Genomic DNA, 14,211 nt, shown 5'->3' with positions numbered 1-14,211 from the left:
AAGCACCGATAACGGTTGACAATGGTCGTATCAAGTCCGACACAGTTGATAAGGACCGATAAGAGTTGGTAAGGGTCGCATAATGTCCGATAAGGTTGATACCGACCGATAAGGGTTGGTAAGGATCGGATCTATTGCGTTAAGTTTGATACCAACCGATAAGGATTGATAAGAGTCAGATCGAGTCCGAGAAAGATAACGACTGATAAGGATTAATGAGCGTTATACTGATCGGATCAAGTTTCATAACATTAATAATGTCACCGGGCAGCATGGAGATGTGCAAATGGCAACATGCTTACGCATACTGTGTCTGCGTGAATATTTATTTTTTGCTTTAAATTGTTCCTTATCGCTTAAAAGCTACCAATCATATAAGTTTACACTATCATAACGAATAAATCTCTTGACTTTGCTAATCACGCATTTTTGTGCAGATACAAGACATTACATTTTTTGCGTGACAGGGCTGGGCGACTCGCCAAACAATGCTTACGCAGTGAAAAACATGATTAAGGCTTTTGATAGGCCGCATTACGCGTTAGAGAATGAGTGCAAGTCGATGTTATTCTAGCTGAGATTAGAGAGAGGTGAACTTGTGCGACATGCGTAGAGGACATTACCGGTTGGTTTGATAAGGTACCGAAGGTACAATAGCAGCAGAACCGGCGACCGAAGAGTCAGGACAGGGTTCATTGTAGGTCTGAAGCGTTTTTCCCGCCGTGAACTTGGTTTGCGTAGCGATTGTGATGGTGGTGGCGGGATGATGACGGCGATTTAAACGCGGCCCCACAATATATGATATGAGAGTTTTCTATACAAATTCTTGATGCTGCTTTTTTCGTCTCGTCTCTCACTACTGCCTTAATTTTTATTTCAATTGCATTATGTGACACCCCCTGCCTATACGCCCCTGTAGGCTCTGCCTTGCTTATGACCTTTACAAAATAACACTAATTATATCATTAGTGCCTGGCGCTCGGAAGTGAGGTGCGCATGCTGCAAAGTAGTTTCGGAGGGTTTAAAACGCTGCGCGCTTCGTTTATAATGAAACTAGAAAATTCACACGAAGGATGTAAAATTGTTTGCCCCCACGGTGTTGAAAATGTTTTTTGCTTGTTTGTGTGCTTGTCTTGTATTTACACATACAACACCGTTCAACAATCGTCATCCACCACTTGTACATTGTTCCAGAGTATAGTGCTTAAGGACATCCCCGCAGGCGCACGCTATAACACTACCCAGAAAACGCTAGTCTGAATGCTTAATTATTTAAGCTGCACCGCCGTATTTAAAGTTGCTGCGTAAGATGTCGCTAATTAGCACTCAGCTTCCACTCTCGTTCTGTGTGTGTACGCGGATTCACAAGAGTGCACGTGGTAAAAGACTTGATCATCGTCTCGATGGGCAAATCTATAGATGGCATGGATCCGATGTGGAAACCTTTTATATGACCTCCGACGTGAGGGCAGTACCGCGTGGTTACTTTCAGTACACGTCACCATGTCTTTCTAAAACCGTTTAGTGTTGCGAGAGCTACGATTAAAGAGAACCAACGCAAGATGAAGAAGTAAAGCTTAGGCACACATTGGTTCTAGGTGAAAACTCTAAGTGAACACTAATAAAAGTACTCTACTGACGCGGCGCTCGTCTTGCAGCGTCGTCTGTCTTCTATTTTTCGACAGCAGACGACGTGAACACGGCCGACCGGCACGCTTTCTGTCTTGATTAACCTTACACACGCACTACAGCTTTCCTCTCGCTGCGCAGTTCTAGCGACGCGACTGAAAGCGATTTGGGCCTCGCACGACGCGTGAACTACGAAAGCGATCTCTCAGGCCAACTGCTAGTGCGAGCGCTGGGATGAAGTATACCGGTTCGCACGTGACCCGCGATCGTGGCGTTGCGACGGCGGTAGTGGAAAGAGGTGGTGGGGAGGTCGCGTGTATAGCCTGGCCGCGCAGTCGAAATCGATCTGGCCCTCGAATTTGATATGGGCTTTTACTGCTAGGCGTACGTGATGTTTAGGGCGCGGTGGTTGAGGTGGCGTGACGGACCGTGCCCTTGCCGCTTTGCCGAGCGCACGCGTGTACGGCGCGCTGGGAGTCAAGCGGCTAAACGTCGTGTCTAAAGGGCTAAAGTAGAGCCCTTGCGTCGCACTCTTCAGCGCAAGCCTGCGGGCTTCAACGGTTTCCGGTTTGAGAAAGTTTACCAAGATGATTCGAACGTAATGCCATCACATGGGAACGAAAGCATACTTAAAACTGAAATTCAGCGGTGCCAGCATGGATACAAACCCCCTTCCGTCGTGATGACTTACCAGACAAGTGATCCGAAGAGTAGCACAAATATGTATACAATCATCGTTAAGCCAGGTATGACGGCTGTGCCTAGGTCGGTGGCTAGACATGACTGTGATTAGGCTTGGGCAGGAGGCGCTGGGTAGACACGCATCGTTCGACGGTGCGACGCCTGTTGTGCCACAGGGAAAGCGCAAGTGCTAGACATGCAAAGAGACGCCGAGAACACGCGCAGCGTTAGAGCACAAACAGACAGGGCGCGAGTGCGGTCGCTACATTGATCTCGACGGTGCGACGCCTGTTACCGTCCGGACACTCTCCAGCGAAGCAGCTGGCCGGGCGATATCCGCGGGGTGGTCAGACGCCGCTTGGCGACTACGGATCAAGGCCTTCCGCTCCCGCACAACCCTCAGAGAAGACGGCCCGGCCTCGCGGCGCTCCTCTTTGCCAGGCGCGCGAGGAGCCACGTGGTCAGGCGGCGCCGGAGCTCGGCGCGGCGAGTCACGTGATGCGTTGCCAAGGCTGCGGCGCAGCTGCGGTCAAATAAAGGTCAAATTCGCGGCGACGACGGAACTCGGCTCGACGAGGTTGGTAAGGCTTTCGCCTTAAAAGCTAAAATCTACAGCGCACGTTCAAAAGAGCACACCAATTCAAGACACAGAGCCACTATTGCTGATTACCCAAGAACACCAAGCCAGTGCATGCCGGTCAAGCTCCGTCTATAGATAGGATAGCATGTAATAAATTCAGTACCTAGTCTGAGAATGCGGGGTGTCCAGTCGTTCATTTCATGCGTCCAACATTTCGGTACGTACCAATCCGCGTATAACGGGGTGTTGCAGTAATTAAACGCGAGAAGGCGGACCCCCGCTGCAAACGGGTATGAAAACATGTTGGAAAATTTGCACATTATAGCCTTCGCGATGCAAAGTGCCACACCGTGCCGTCATTTGCTGAATACCTATATTTACAAGTTGTGAAGCTGCAAAGCGCGAGACACAGGTGCGATATTGCGTGCGATCCCTTGTACGGCGCGTCCTGTCCGACCTGCCACATACGACGATTCGGGACACATGGTACGAATAAGCACGGCCGGTCTCGAGGAGTGCGCGCGCTTCTCTAAAAGCGCGCGCTCCCCTAGAGACCGTCCGTGGAATAAGCGAGCGGTGCGTAGCTCCGCCCATAACCGGCGGCCCTGCATGGACGATCGGCATACTACGCAACTTCGCAAAGTGAAAACAAGCTTGTTTGCACAGCTGTCTCGTTTTAAGCAAACGATGACGATATAAACACGTCCATGCGAACAGCGTATACACGTATTTCCGCGAGGCCGCGTTCGCAGTGTCGGCTCCGTTGGCAGGAGCCGGCAGGCATAGTTCGCTCGGCCGCCGACGCCTGTGGCGCTTGCGACAGGATCGCATTATAGAGGGACCTTAGATCGCATGCATTTCGTATAACGAAACGCCTATGTTGGTCGGCGCAACGTGTATACACAGCTATGTCGCGCTTAAATTGCAATACATTTGATTTTGTCGGTGCCGACGGAAGCGAACGAGCAAGCCAGGCGAGCTTGCGATCGCTGGGAGACCGTATAGGCCTAGCTCGCCGGCTGTCTTTTCCGGGGCCGGCAGCCCTTGCGATGTCTCTCCGCAGCTCGTAATAAAGCGCCTAAATTCGTCAGCACAATCAACGTCTGAACATTTATGTTCCTCTTAAAGGGCGCCCCTCACCAGACCACATAGCAAATTTTGATTATACGCTGGAAGTTGTTATGCGTCCTCTAGGAAGCGTTCTGCCGCAAACATTTTTCACATCGGCTCATTAATAGCCGAGATAGAAACATTTCATTGCCACGAGCCCATGATTTCAAGAAGCGAGCTCCACTGCCAAGTGAGACACTCTCTCCACTTGCCCTGCCTAGCCTCTGCAAGCAAAATTCCTTCCCTGCGTTTTCCCGTACCGTACTCGAGGATCGCGTGACGCATACATCACGGGCCCCGCCTTCATTTTTTTTTTTTTTCTCCTCGCTTTCTTGTGGCGCGGCACACTTCCGCTGAAGGCGTCGCGCGCGAGCTGTTGCGATTGTCTCGTTTCGCGCAGCGCACGATTTTGCACGTTGTGCACGTGTACACCTAACTAGCCGTATAAGTCTGTGCTACATGAATATTGAGGCAGACACAGGCGGATCACAGGGCATGATCCCATGCTGGAACACGGTAGAAAATTACCTAGTTTCGGTGTCTGCGCGCGCAACTGTACGGCATAGGTACAAGCAGACGAAACGGAAGTACATCTCTCTTGCTGCGGTGCGAAGTAAAACAAAAACATGCAGACATTCGGTTTGTGTGTTTTATTGTTTCTCTAAGCTTTAAGTCGTGTGTTGAGGCAACATGTGTATTACACAAATAACAGATGTTGCCTTGAATAATTCTCGAAGTCACGTGTCACCACGAGCAACGTCACAGCGCGAACACGCGTACGCATAGATTGTAGGAAACTCTATGCGTGCGTGTACGTAGGCGCACTAGCACGTGTACGTCATTCTCCGGCTTGGAGCGCGGTGGCTACGAGGAAAGGGGAAAACGGCGTCCGCTTTGACATTCAGATCTTTCCGCGGCGCGTAGCGATGTACTTTGCAGACACGATCGTTATTGCGCATTGTATGCTCTGCGCTTCTCAGCTCTAAATGGCCAGACCTGGTGAGGGGCCCTTTAAGCGAAAATACGATTAGATTTCCCGACGCCATTGGTAGTTGTAAGGTCGCTTTGATTGTTCGTGTTCTTAAGTGTCGCGAATCGCCCACGTGCTTTGTGTATAGAGAGGGGGTTCACTCCCCCCCCCATATCAGTGGGGCAACCGTTTCTGTGTTAGGAGGGGTCACAGGGACCGCGCGGTGTTGGGTGACGCGTCGCGGCAGGCGCCAGGGGGGCGAGGTGCGGATTCTGGGAAGTATTGTGCGTAGGGAAGTAGATTCTGGGAAGTCAGTATTGTGCGCACGGAGTTGGCAGTCCGCCGACGGTCACACAAGTCCACACAGACCAGCCTTGAAGGGGACTGCTGTACGCGGTATTGTGGTTCTGGCTCCCGAGTACTTGGCTAATTGGAGGCGCCGCTGAGGTTAAGAAGGGCTTAGCAACCTTGACCATGTGCTACATATACGGAGCGGGGACCTATTCTTCTACGCGTCCGGAAGGCAATCTTGGAGGCTGGGTGCAGAGAAAAGCCTGTGTGGTGTAAAATGACAGCTTACAGTGTGCGCCGCAGAGATGCGGTGCGCATGTGAGGAGCGCATTCGGACGGCGGCGTCTTGTAAACACGCACTCGGAGAACTTTGTCTTGCAGACAATAAGTTTGAAGGACAAGGACGGTCACCAGTCTCCCACGCGGACAAACCTTGAGTGCAGCTGCAGTACGTGGTGTCGATGCCCCTGCTTCCGAGACATTTGCGGCCTAGAGACGCCCTTGGGGTTTTAAGCGGCCTAGCGATAACTTGTTCGGGCCTGGCGTGTTTTGCTGAGCCAGTCACTAACTACGTAGAAATGAGAGGGCAACGGAATTTTAGGGAAGAAGGAAAAGAGCTTTGTTTTCCAATATGTTTATTTTTAAGAGTAAGCCCAGCCCTTTGGGTTGTGGCTTAACAAACGGTTGACTCTGATTGGCAACTGAACCTGTGGGACGGGCCAACGGCCTTATCGCTTTTTTTTTTCTTTGTATATTTGGGATATAAAAATCGGGACGACATGCTGTCCCGCAGACTTGGCTGAAATCAGGATTGCTGATCGATCAGTGAGGCTCCGTATCATGTACGTTAGACTTGGCTGAAATCAGGATTGCTGATAGATCAGTGAGCCTCCGTACTATGTACGTTAAAACGAGTCTGGGCTCTAACAGTCATTGAGACAGTCGAAGAGTGAGACTTTGTTCCTCAACTGTTCCAAGTTTGTAATGTATTTGTTTTACCTGCCATGTATATAGAAGAGTTTACCTATAAATATTTCTTGTACATCTGATCTCCATCGCTTCCTGTCTGCATTTGATCAACAACTGCCGATCATCGTTCGAGAAGCTTCAAGTTCCAACGGAGAAGCGAGGACAAGAAACCGAACGAAACTTTACTGCAGTAGCCCCGTTTACATGAATGCGACAGTGGCGCATCGCATTTCCAAGCGCATTTGGGAAAGGCGATGCGACGCCGTTTACATGTAGAGCATTAACTCTCGCGAGAACGTAGCGCCACATGGTGTCGTTTAAGGGAAGTGCAGTCGACTTCCGGTGTAACTGGTTTCCGCTGGTGGGCCGAGTGCACGTTGGTGGCTGAGTGCCGAGAAATAGACAGCTTTAGTTGAGCGTCCGCAACTTATAGCGTGCGCCATACGCTATAGTATAACGTACGCTAAGCAGCGCACGTTTTTTAGTTTTAGTTGGCCAGCGAGATCTTCGGATCTCAGAGGCCATATGCCGTCTTAGGGGCTATTTCTCAACTCTAACGATAGGTAGCGCTGACATCTCGAACGTTTCTTTCGTTAGGCTTCGACTCGTTCGAAACGAGAAGCGATCTCGAAAACACCACAAGGTTATCCATAATACTCTGTCGTCGAAGCGGCCTGAGACTAAGCGAAAGCCGTTCACACAATCATTTGCTGTGAACGAAGTGCATCTTACAAAAGCAACGCCAAATTCAATTCGAAGCGGGCAGCCGGGACCGCCGCCATGTTGATGGCTAATTCCTTCCCATCATTCCTAATGCGACGATCCTGCGTTTACATGCTCCGCGAGAGTCGACTCGCGCCCGTAAATCCACCCTCGCCTGGCGCATTAATGCGATGCGCCTTCCTAGCGCATTACTGCTGTTTACATGAATGTGATGCGCTAGAAATGCGATGCGATGCGACACTGTCGCATTCATGTAAACGCGGCTAGTGATGAGAAAACACGCCAGTCAGGCGAGCCACTCCGCATTGACGATTGCGGCGGCGTCTGCGCTGACCGCTTCCGAGTCGAAATCACGCCAACGATCTACTATTTCGCACACCGTTTCGTAACATGCACGCTCGATAAGTTATTTCGTGTCATAAATAAACTGTAGGCGATTTATGTGCCGCCGTCAGCGGCGAAAGAGGCGAGCGTTTCGACCGGAGAGAGAAAAAAAAAGAAGCACCGGCACGATCACAGCGTTGAGGCGCTCGCTCGCCGGCCCCATAGCAAGACATATCTAGTCAGTGCGACCATATCCAGCAAGTTGGTCGCATACGGGGCATGCGATTCGACGCCGCATGCAGAGGATCCTGTTGAGAACCTGCTGAGTGCGGCTGCTGATGCGAACGGTCCGCGGTATACTCTCTTCGCAACAACATGCCTTGCGAGTTCTAATATCAAAGTGGTTTTTAGATGCACCACTAGGTATTTGAAATACGTTTCGTATTACTGGGGTTTTTTTTCACTCGTCTTTTCGCCTGTAACAGTTTCCCTCTTATTAATCAAATTATTTATTCATACGAAAGTGTCAAATCGCCGTTTCACCGAGAAAGCTGGCGTCGTCTGTAGCAGCGAAACTTCCCATTGGCTGCGACGCCACGTCACGAGCACGCCACGAGCGCACCTCTCGCGCTCGTTGCTGGCTCGCGCTTGCTGGCTGGAACCTCGACGGAGCAGAGTGGGCAAATGGGAGCACCTGCTGCTGCCGCGATATTGCGTGAGGGGGAGGGCATCGCCACGACGCCACGTCACCCTCGCTCTCGGAAGCCTGTGTTATCCGCGCGTTCCTTGTCCGCGCAGGCTCTCGCCTGCATGGGTTGCAAGTGCACTTCGCTTAGGCCACATCAAAACACGCCAAGCGCCTCAGCGCGCTCGCTTGCCCTCGAGGTCTTCGTAACTTGAAGGACCGCTCAGCGGCGTTTTTATTTATGTTATTTGTTGCACCGGTGTCCCTAGTACTATATTCACTACTGCAGGAGCACAGCATAGTCCGGACTAAATGTCCGGACACATGCGACAAGGCAATTTTTCAAGAAAAAAAGAACTTTTATTTACACATCCTGTTCTCTTGGCTCTAGATACGTTTGACTCCCGCATTCTGTTAGTGAGCAAGACGTCTATTTGGTCGCATATGCACAAGCATAACGAAGCTTGTGGATGGGCTAGCTGGCTTGATATATATCCGAACTAAATGTCCGGACACATGCAACAAGGCAATTTTTCAAGAAAAAAAGAACTTTTATTTACACATCCTGTTCTCTTGGCTCTAGATACGTTTGACTCCCGCATTCTGTTAGTGAGCAAGACGTCTATTTGGTCGCATATGCACAAGCATAACGAAGCTTGTGGATGGGCTAGCTGGCTTGATATACCAGGGAAAATACGGAATCAGCTTATCAACTTTCATGTCTGTTCTCTCACTCGTGATCGTCCCTTGTGTGATACTTCCTTCCCCAGGTATAGGGAGTATGCACTGAGCTCGATCCGCGATGCGGCGACAGCGCCACGGGATGGCGACATGGCGAGGCCTACAGCGTTGCCGGGGCAGCCGCGCCTTGTTTGCGGTCGTGTCCGTCGCGTAGCGTCGGAAAAATGCCAGCAGTCTCTCGCGCGATCATCTGATCCCTGTCCTTGGGCGCGCCGTTCGCCTTGTGGCTGAAAAGTAGCTGATTATAAGCACAGACATTTCAGTGTTTCGCGTACATCGTTGTTGGTATTTGTTTACTGAACAGGTTTACGTACAGTGTTTGCGTATCCGGACAGAGTACGCACCATGGCCATGGCTGGTTATCGCTCTTCTTCGCTACAGCCTCAATGTAAAAAAGCACAGCAGCTATGCGCGAGCATGTCACTGCAAGGCTTGCCTTGCATTGTGCAAAGTGCAGCCAGCACCTCGCCGTCTCCTTTTACCAGTAGCCATGGTATGAGTGCTTTTCATTGAATGATCGTGATTGCTGAACCTGGGAGGGCACACAAAAAATTGTTTTGGCAAGACCAGCAGAATTGACGCAACATAAAGAATTTAGAAGGCTGTGGAATCACAGTGTTTAAGTTCTCGGGTGTTTTTTTTTTTCTTTTTTTTTTTTTTTTTTTAGTGAGGCAACGTTAACGCTATCTTTAAGGACACAAGTGGACAACACGCAATAAGTTCCGTAACGAAGGCGATCACATTAGGCGAGCACTTTGACGCATGGCTGCTGCACCCACCCGCTAGTCAGGTAATTGTGGCCTTCCATTGACTTGTAGGCTTTCATCTGCTCGCGGCTCATGAAGCTCGTTGTGTTCACAAGGTAACCCTCGTCTGCGAGATCCACTCAAGGCAGTAGTCCAGACATCGCGCCGAAGCTCATCATCTTTGCGTTCGAGCGGGTCGACATAGTCGCACAAGCGCACTTTGTTTTTTAGCGTGCTTTTTCTGGTTCACTTAACCCGCACATGTGAGTTGAGGGACACTAAAGGCAGATAATAACTCGACGTGGAATGTTCAAATATCATCCCAAAAATCTCGAAACGGGTGTTTCGTGCCAATAAAATGCTTAGTTTATGAGAAAATTGCAGCTACAGGGCCCGAATACCTCTATCGCAATTCAAGTTTCCCGCCACCTAATTGGGGAGTGGTGACGTTGCACACGCCATCACCGTGCTTTGCGGCTGTCGGTGAGTAAAACAGCCCCCGACAGACGGCGGTGCGGAGTTTTGCACAATAAAAATATTGCACAAAACGCGAGCGCCAGGCCATGGGGAAACCGAGCCGACAGAGCGGTAGATTCGCCACTGCAGCTGCTGCAGGTCAAGTGGCGTGGACCGTTCGGGCGTCCCGCGACATCATATGAAAGTGAAATTCTCTGCTACTTGCAGTTTATGCGAGTTTCGCGATCCAGCAAAACCAGCGCAGCACTACGCGATAACGAAGCTATTAAAACGCGAAAGCGCGGGCGGCGCAGAGTCGAGCGAAAACGAAACCTTTCGACCACCCGCGTCATTGTCAAGAGTAATGTCAATCACCTCTTTTTCTCAAAAAAAAAAATGAACTGAACAAGTAGCATTTTCTTTAATACAATGATATTTTCATAACGAGCGATTGAGTACTAGTGGCACAATTTAAATCAGGAGTGCCGTCGTCATCGGGCAAGTACTTCAATGTCCCGCGGGAGTCTCAAATCGTGTCTTGCATTTACCTCAATTTCTCGATTACTAAGGCCCTGTTCGCGATAATATTGACGCCTCAAATATTCTCGAGTATTATAATCTATCACTTTAGCTTGACAATATTTGCCTTTAGTGTACCTTTAAGCGCGCAGCATTGACGTACTACGTACCGCTCGGTGCAGTTCTCCGTGTAAACTATAAATTAAAAAGTATGTTAGACCTGCGCTTGTCGTCCAGTTTCTGCATTCCAGGGCATATGTAGCGCTTGATTTTAATGCATTCGAGATGTCGAGCCATTGAAATGAATGGTCGGCTTCTTGTGTTTTGCAGCCACCCCTAGAGAAACCACCATGGCGACGGCAGGGTGCCATCCACAGCAAATTCCGTCATCAGCTGTGGTGACTGAGGATGATAAGGGCTCGGTGATTGCACAGTTCTACCAGGACCAGGTGGTATTCCTCACAGGAGGAACAGGGTTCATTGGAAAGGTAAGTGTGGTTCCTTTAGACCTCTTCTACTACAGTGTGACTTTTACTTACCGCTAAAGTGAAATTGCTGTTTGTGAGACTGCTATGAGTAGGCTATACACAGTGCATTAGCAGAGATTTGTGAGCCTTGGAAACTTTCTAATAACGAGTCGGATATCCCGTTCGACTGGCGGCAATTGAACCAGATAATTATAATATATTCCAAAGAATTTTCTGTAAGTTTATGAATAATTGATGTCGAGTGGCTGGAAAACAAAATCGAAAGGCGCTGCAACCCTGTGTTAGACAGCAGCAGGTGTAAGCATTAAGGCATATATTATCAACGCAGCGTGATTCTAGTTCAATTTGCGTCGAAGGGAGTGAATACTCCGTTTCGGCACGAACAACGTAATTAAAGGACGAGATTTAGTTGCTCCCTGCTGAGACACTAAAGAGCATGGTAAAATAATTTCTCAAAAATCGAATTGCATTGTTTACTGTGAAAATGTTGGTTTTATATTCGCAGAGAAAACGAAAGGCAAAGCTTTCTTTTCTTGAATTTCGCACCTGAACCACAGCGTTACCACGCTAGCTTGACGTCGACGATTTCAATGTATTTTCTTGCGATTGGGCCGTTTTTGCTCAGAAATAAAAACTCACTGGGTTTTGTCTCTTGTACCGTTAGAAGTCCACGTAATGTTTGTGCATCGGTAATCGATTATCTAGTCCCGCGCAGATGCTGTACAACACACACACACACAACACACACACACACACACACATATATATATATATATATATATATATATATATATATATATACATATAAACGAGAAGAAAGGGGGTTAACCGAGGGGCCCGATTTTTATTAGTCATATCATAAGAAGCCAACAAACACTGACACCAAGGACAACATAGGGGAAATTACTTGTGCTTAATAAGTGAAATAAAGAAACGATAAATTAATGGAAACTAAAGTGGATGAAAAAAACAACTTGCCGCAGGTGGGAACCGAACCCACAACCTTCGCATTTCGCGTGCGATGCTCTACCAATTGAGGTACCGCGGCGCTGTTTCCCCATCCACTTTCTTGGGTATTTATGTGTGCTAGTAGAACCCTGGGAGTGTTAGCCAGCGCCAACACTCACAGACCTTGGCGGCGGACGTGGAACGTCCTTTTTGCCACAGGTGTCACGAGAACGTGATCTTTTTGGGTGAAAGCAACTGGTCAATAAACCAACATATGCTACCTGAAGGCATCAATGCAGCCGGATTCGAGACCCTCGTTATATAATAAACGAGAAGAAAGGGGGTTAACCGAGGGGCCCGATTTTTATTAGTCATATCATAAGAAGCCAACAAACACTGACACCAAGGACAACATAGGGGAAATTACTTGTGCTTAATAAATGAAATAAGGAAACGATAAATTAATGGAAATTAAAGTGGGTGAAAAAACAACTTGCCACAGGTGGGAACCGAACTTACAACCTTCGCATTTCGCGAAGGTTGTGGGTTCTCACACTCCCAGGGTTCCAACACTCCCAGGGTTGTACTAGGACACATAAATACACAAGAAAGTGGATGGGGAAACAGCGCCGTGGTAGCTCAATTGGTAGAGCATCGAATGCTAAATGCGAAGGTTGTGGGTTCAGTTCCCACCTGCGGTAAGTTGTTTTTTCATCCACTTTAGTTTCCATTAATTTATCGTTTCTTTATTTCATTTATAAAGCGCAAGTAATTTCCCCTATGTTGTCCTTGGTGTCAGTGTTTGTTGGCTTCTTATGATATCACTATCTATATATAGTCGTCCACGCAAATGTATATAGTCTACTCTCGTTACAACGGACCCCGATAATCCAACAAAAGAAACGTCCGTTTTATCGGAAGTCCGTAATATCCGAAACGCCTCATTTCGAAACTTTTGTCGTGATGCCTAACAATGCCTAGCAAAGAATGAGTGACGAACGTCCAAAGTAAAAAAACAAACAAAAAAGTCGCAGTTTCGCCCAAAAGGCGAAGCGTCAATTGGGATGGCAAATTAAGCAAGGTAAACGCGGCAGCAGCAGTGAGCGAATTGACCTTCGTGCTGTCTCTCGCTTCAATATGAATTAAACGTCGAAAGCACAGCGCATGCGAAGCTACAGGTCTTGGGGGCACTTTGTCCACATCGTAGATCGCTCTCAAGATACAGCGGCCGCATTGTAAACAGCAGCCGCCGGAATAACTCCCTCTCTCTCTCGATCCGTCTCCCCCCGTGCCTTGCACGTGCAAGAAGACTGCGCGTTTCCGCCCCGCCTTCCTTTCTTGCGCGTGCGATATTGTGCCATGATCGTCAGCTGACCCTCGCAACTCGGTTGCCAGCCCGTGTCAACACGGCAAAAGTACGTTTTATACGCCCAATTTTGAAAATTGCCACTAATTTTGTCTGCTGTGGCCAGTAGTCCGTTGTAGCCCGGTCCGTTACAAGCGAACTTCGTTGCATTAATAAAATAAGTAGAACAAGCTAAGGTTGAAATATGGTCAGCTATATCCGAAAGTATGTTGTACGCGGGCACGTTGTAATGAGCATAGACTGTATAAATAAATGTGTGTGTGTACCTTTCGTCACAATGACCACCGATCGAAACAATAAATGTGTTCGTACCATGGTGTCAGAACAAAATTTCTTTCGTTCTGGTTTTAGCTTCGTCCCACTGAAGAATGTTCCATTCCAGTTCTGCTCCAGAACGAAAAAAGAAATTTATCCACAAAGGTTCATAATGGTTTTAATTCGCATGCAAAAATTTTTTAAGCAAAATAACATACTTTTTCTCAATAAGTGAATTATGAATTAGCTGTACATCATTGAGGCACTTGTGGAAATGCGGGACTGCTGTTCCAATAAAACTAACTTAAACGAACATAAACGAACGATAAAGCTTTGGTTCCAAAGCTCATGATTATATTGCGCTTAGTGTTACACTGATGATGTTAAGTGAAGGACAGGACGTGGACGTACGTAGCACAAACTACCAACTGTTTAATACTGTTAATGAACACACTTATATACAAGGAGATATGAGGCAGGGGGGGGGGGAGATATAAAAAGATATGGCAAGGTGACAACATGCGATCATACTTTGGGCCAGGCATACATCGTTCACTTGCACCCGTTTGCCCTGGCAAACTCGACCTCAGCTTCGATAAGCGCGATGGACAGAGTGCTTACGCACATCTCCTTTTCTTTAGCTATTGCAAGTGCCTCCCATATTTTTCGCTCCATTTTTGTTTTTGATGTGCCAATGAGTGCGGTGCTTTCTAGTAGCAGAGAGTATTTG

At 48.4% G+C, this 14,211-nt stretch overlaps 1 protein-coding gene across 6 annotated transcripts in view; it reads left to right on the top strand.

The window, feature by feature from the left end:
- The window catches only part of LOC126536001 (fatty acyl-CoA reductase 1-like), a 98,425-nt gene that overhangs the window by 58,487 nt on the left and 25,727 nt on the right, over window positions 1–14,211 (top strand). For 5 of the 6 annotated variants that reach the window (XM_055073474.2, XM_050182886.3, XM_055073475.2 and 2 more), the window contains one exon: window positions 10,755–10,912. In XM_055073474.2, the coding sequence (XP_054929449.1) occupies window positions 10,755–10,912 (158 nt within the window). Of the gene's footprint in view, window positions 1–9,241; window positions 9,494–10,754; window positions 10,913–14,211 lie in introns of those variants that run through there. The other variant, XM_055073476.1, reaches the window with a different exon arrangement.

This window comes from Dermacentor andersoni, chromosome 4 (assembly GCF_023375885.2).
Source record: "Dermacentor andersoni chromosome 4, qqDerAnde1_hic_scaffold, whole genome shotgun sequence".
Taxonomy (NCBI): Eukaryota; Metazoa; Arthropoda; class Arachnida; order Ixodida; family Ixodidae; genus Dermacentor; species Dermacentor andersoni.
The sequence above is the reverse complement of the archived record's forward strand: the minus strand, read 5'-3'. Positions and strand labels throughout refer to the sequence as shown.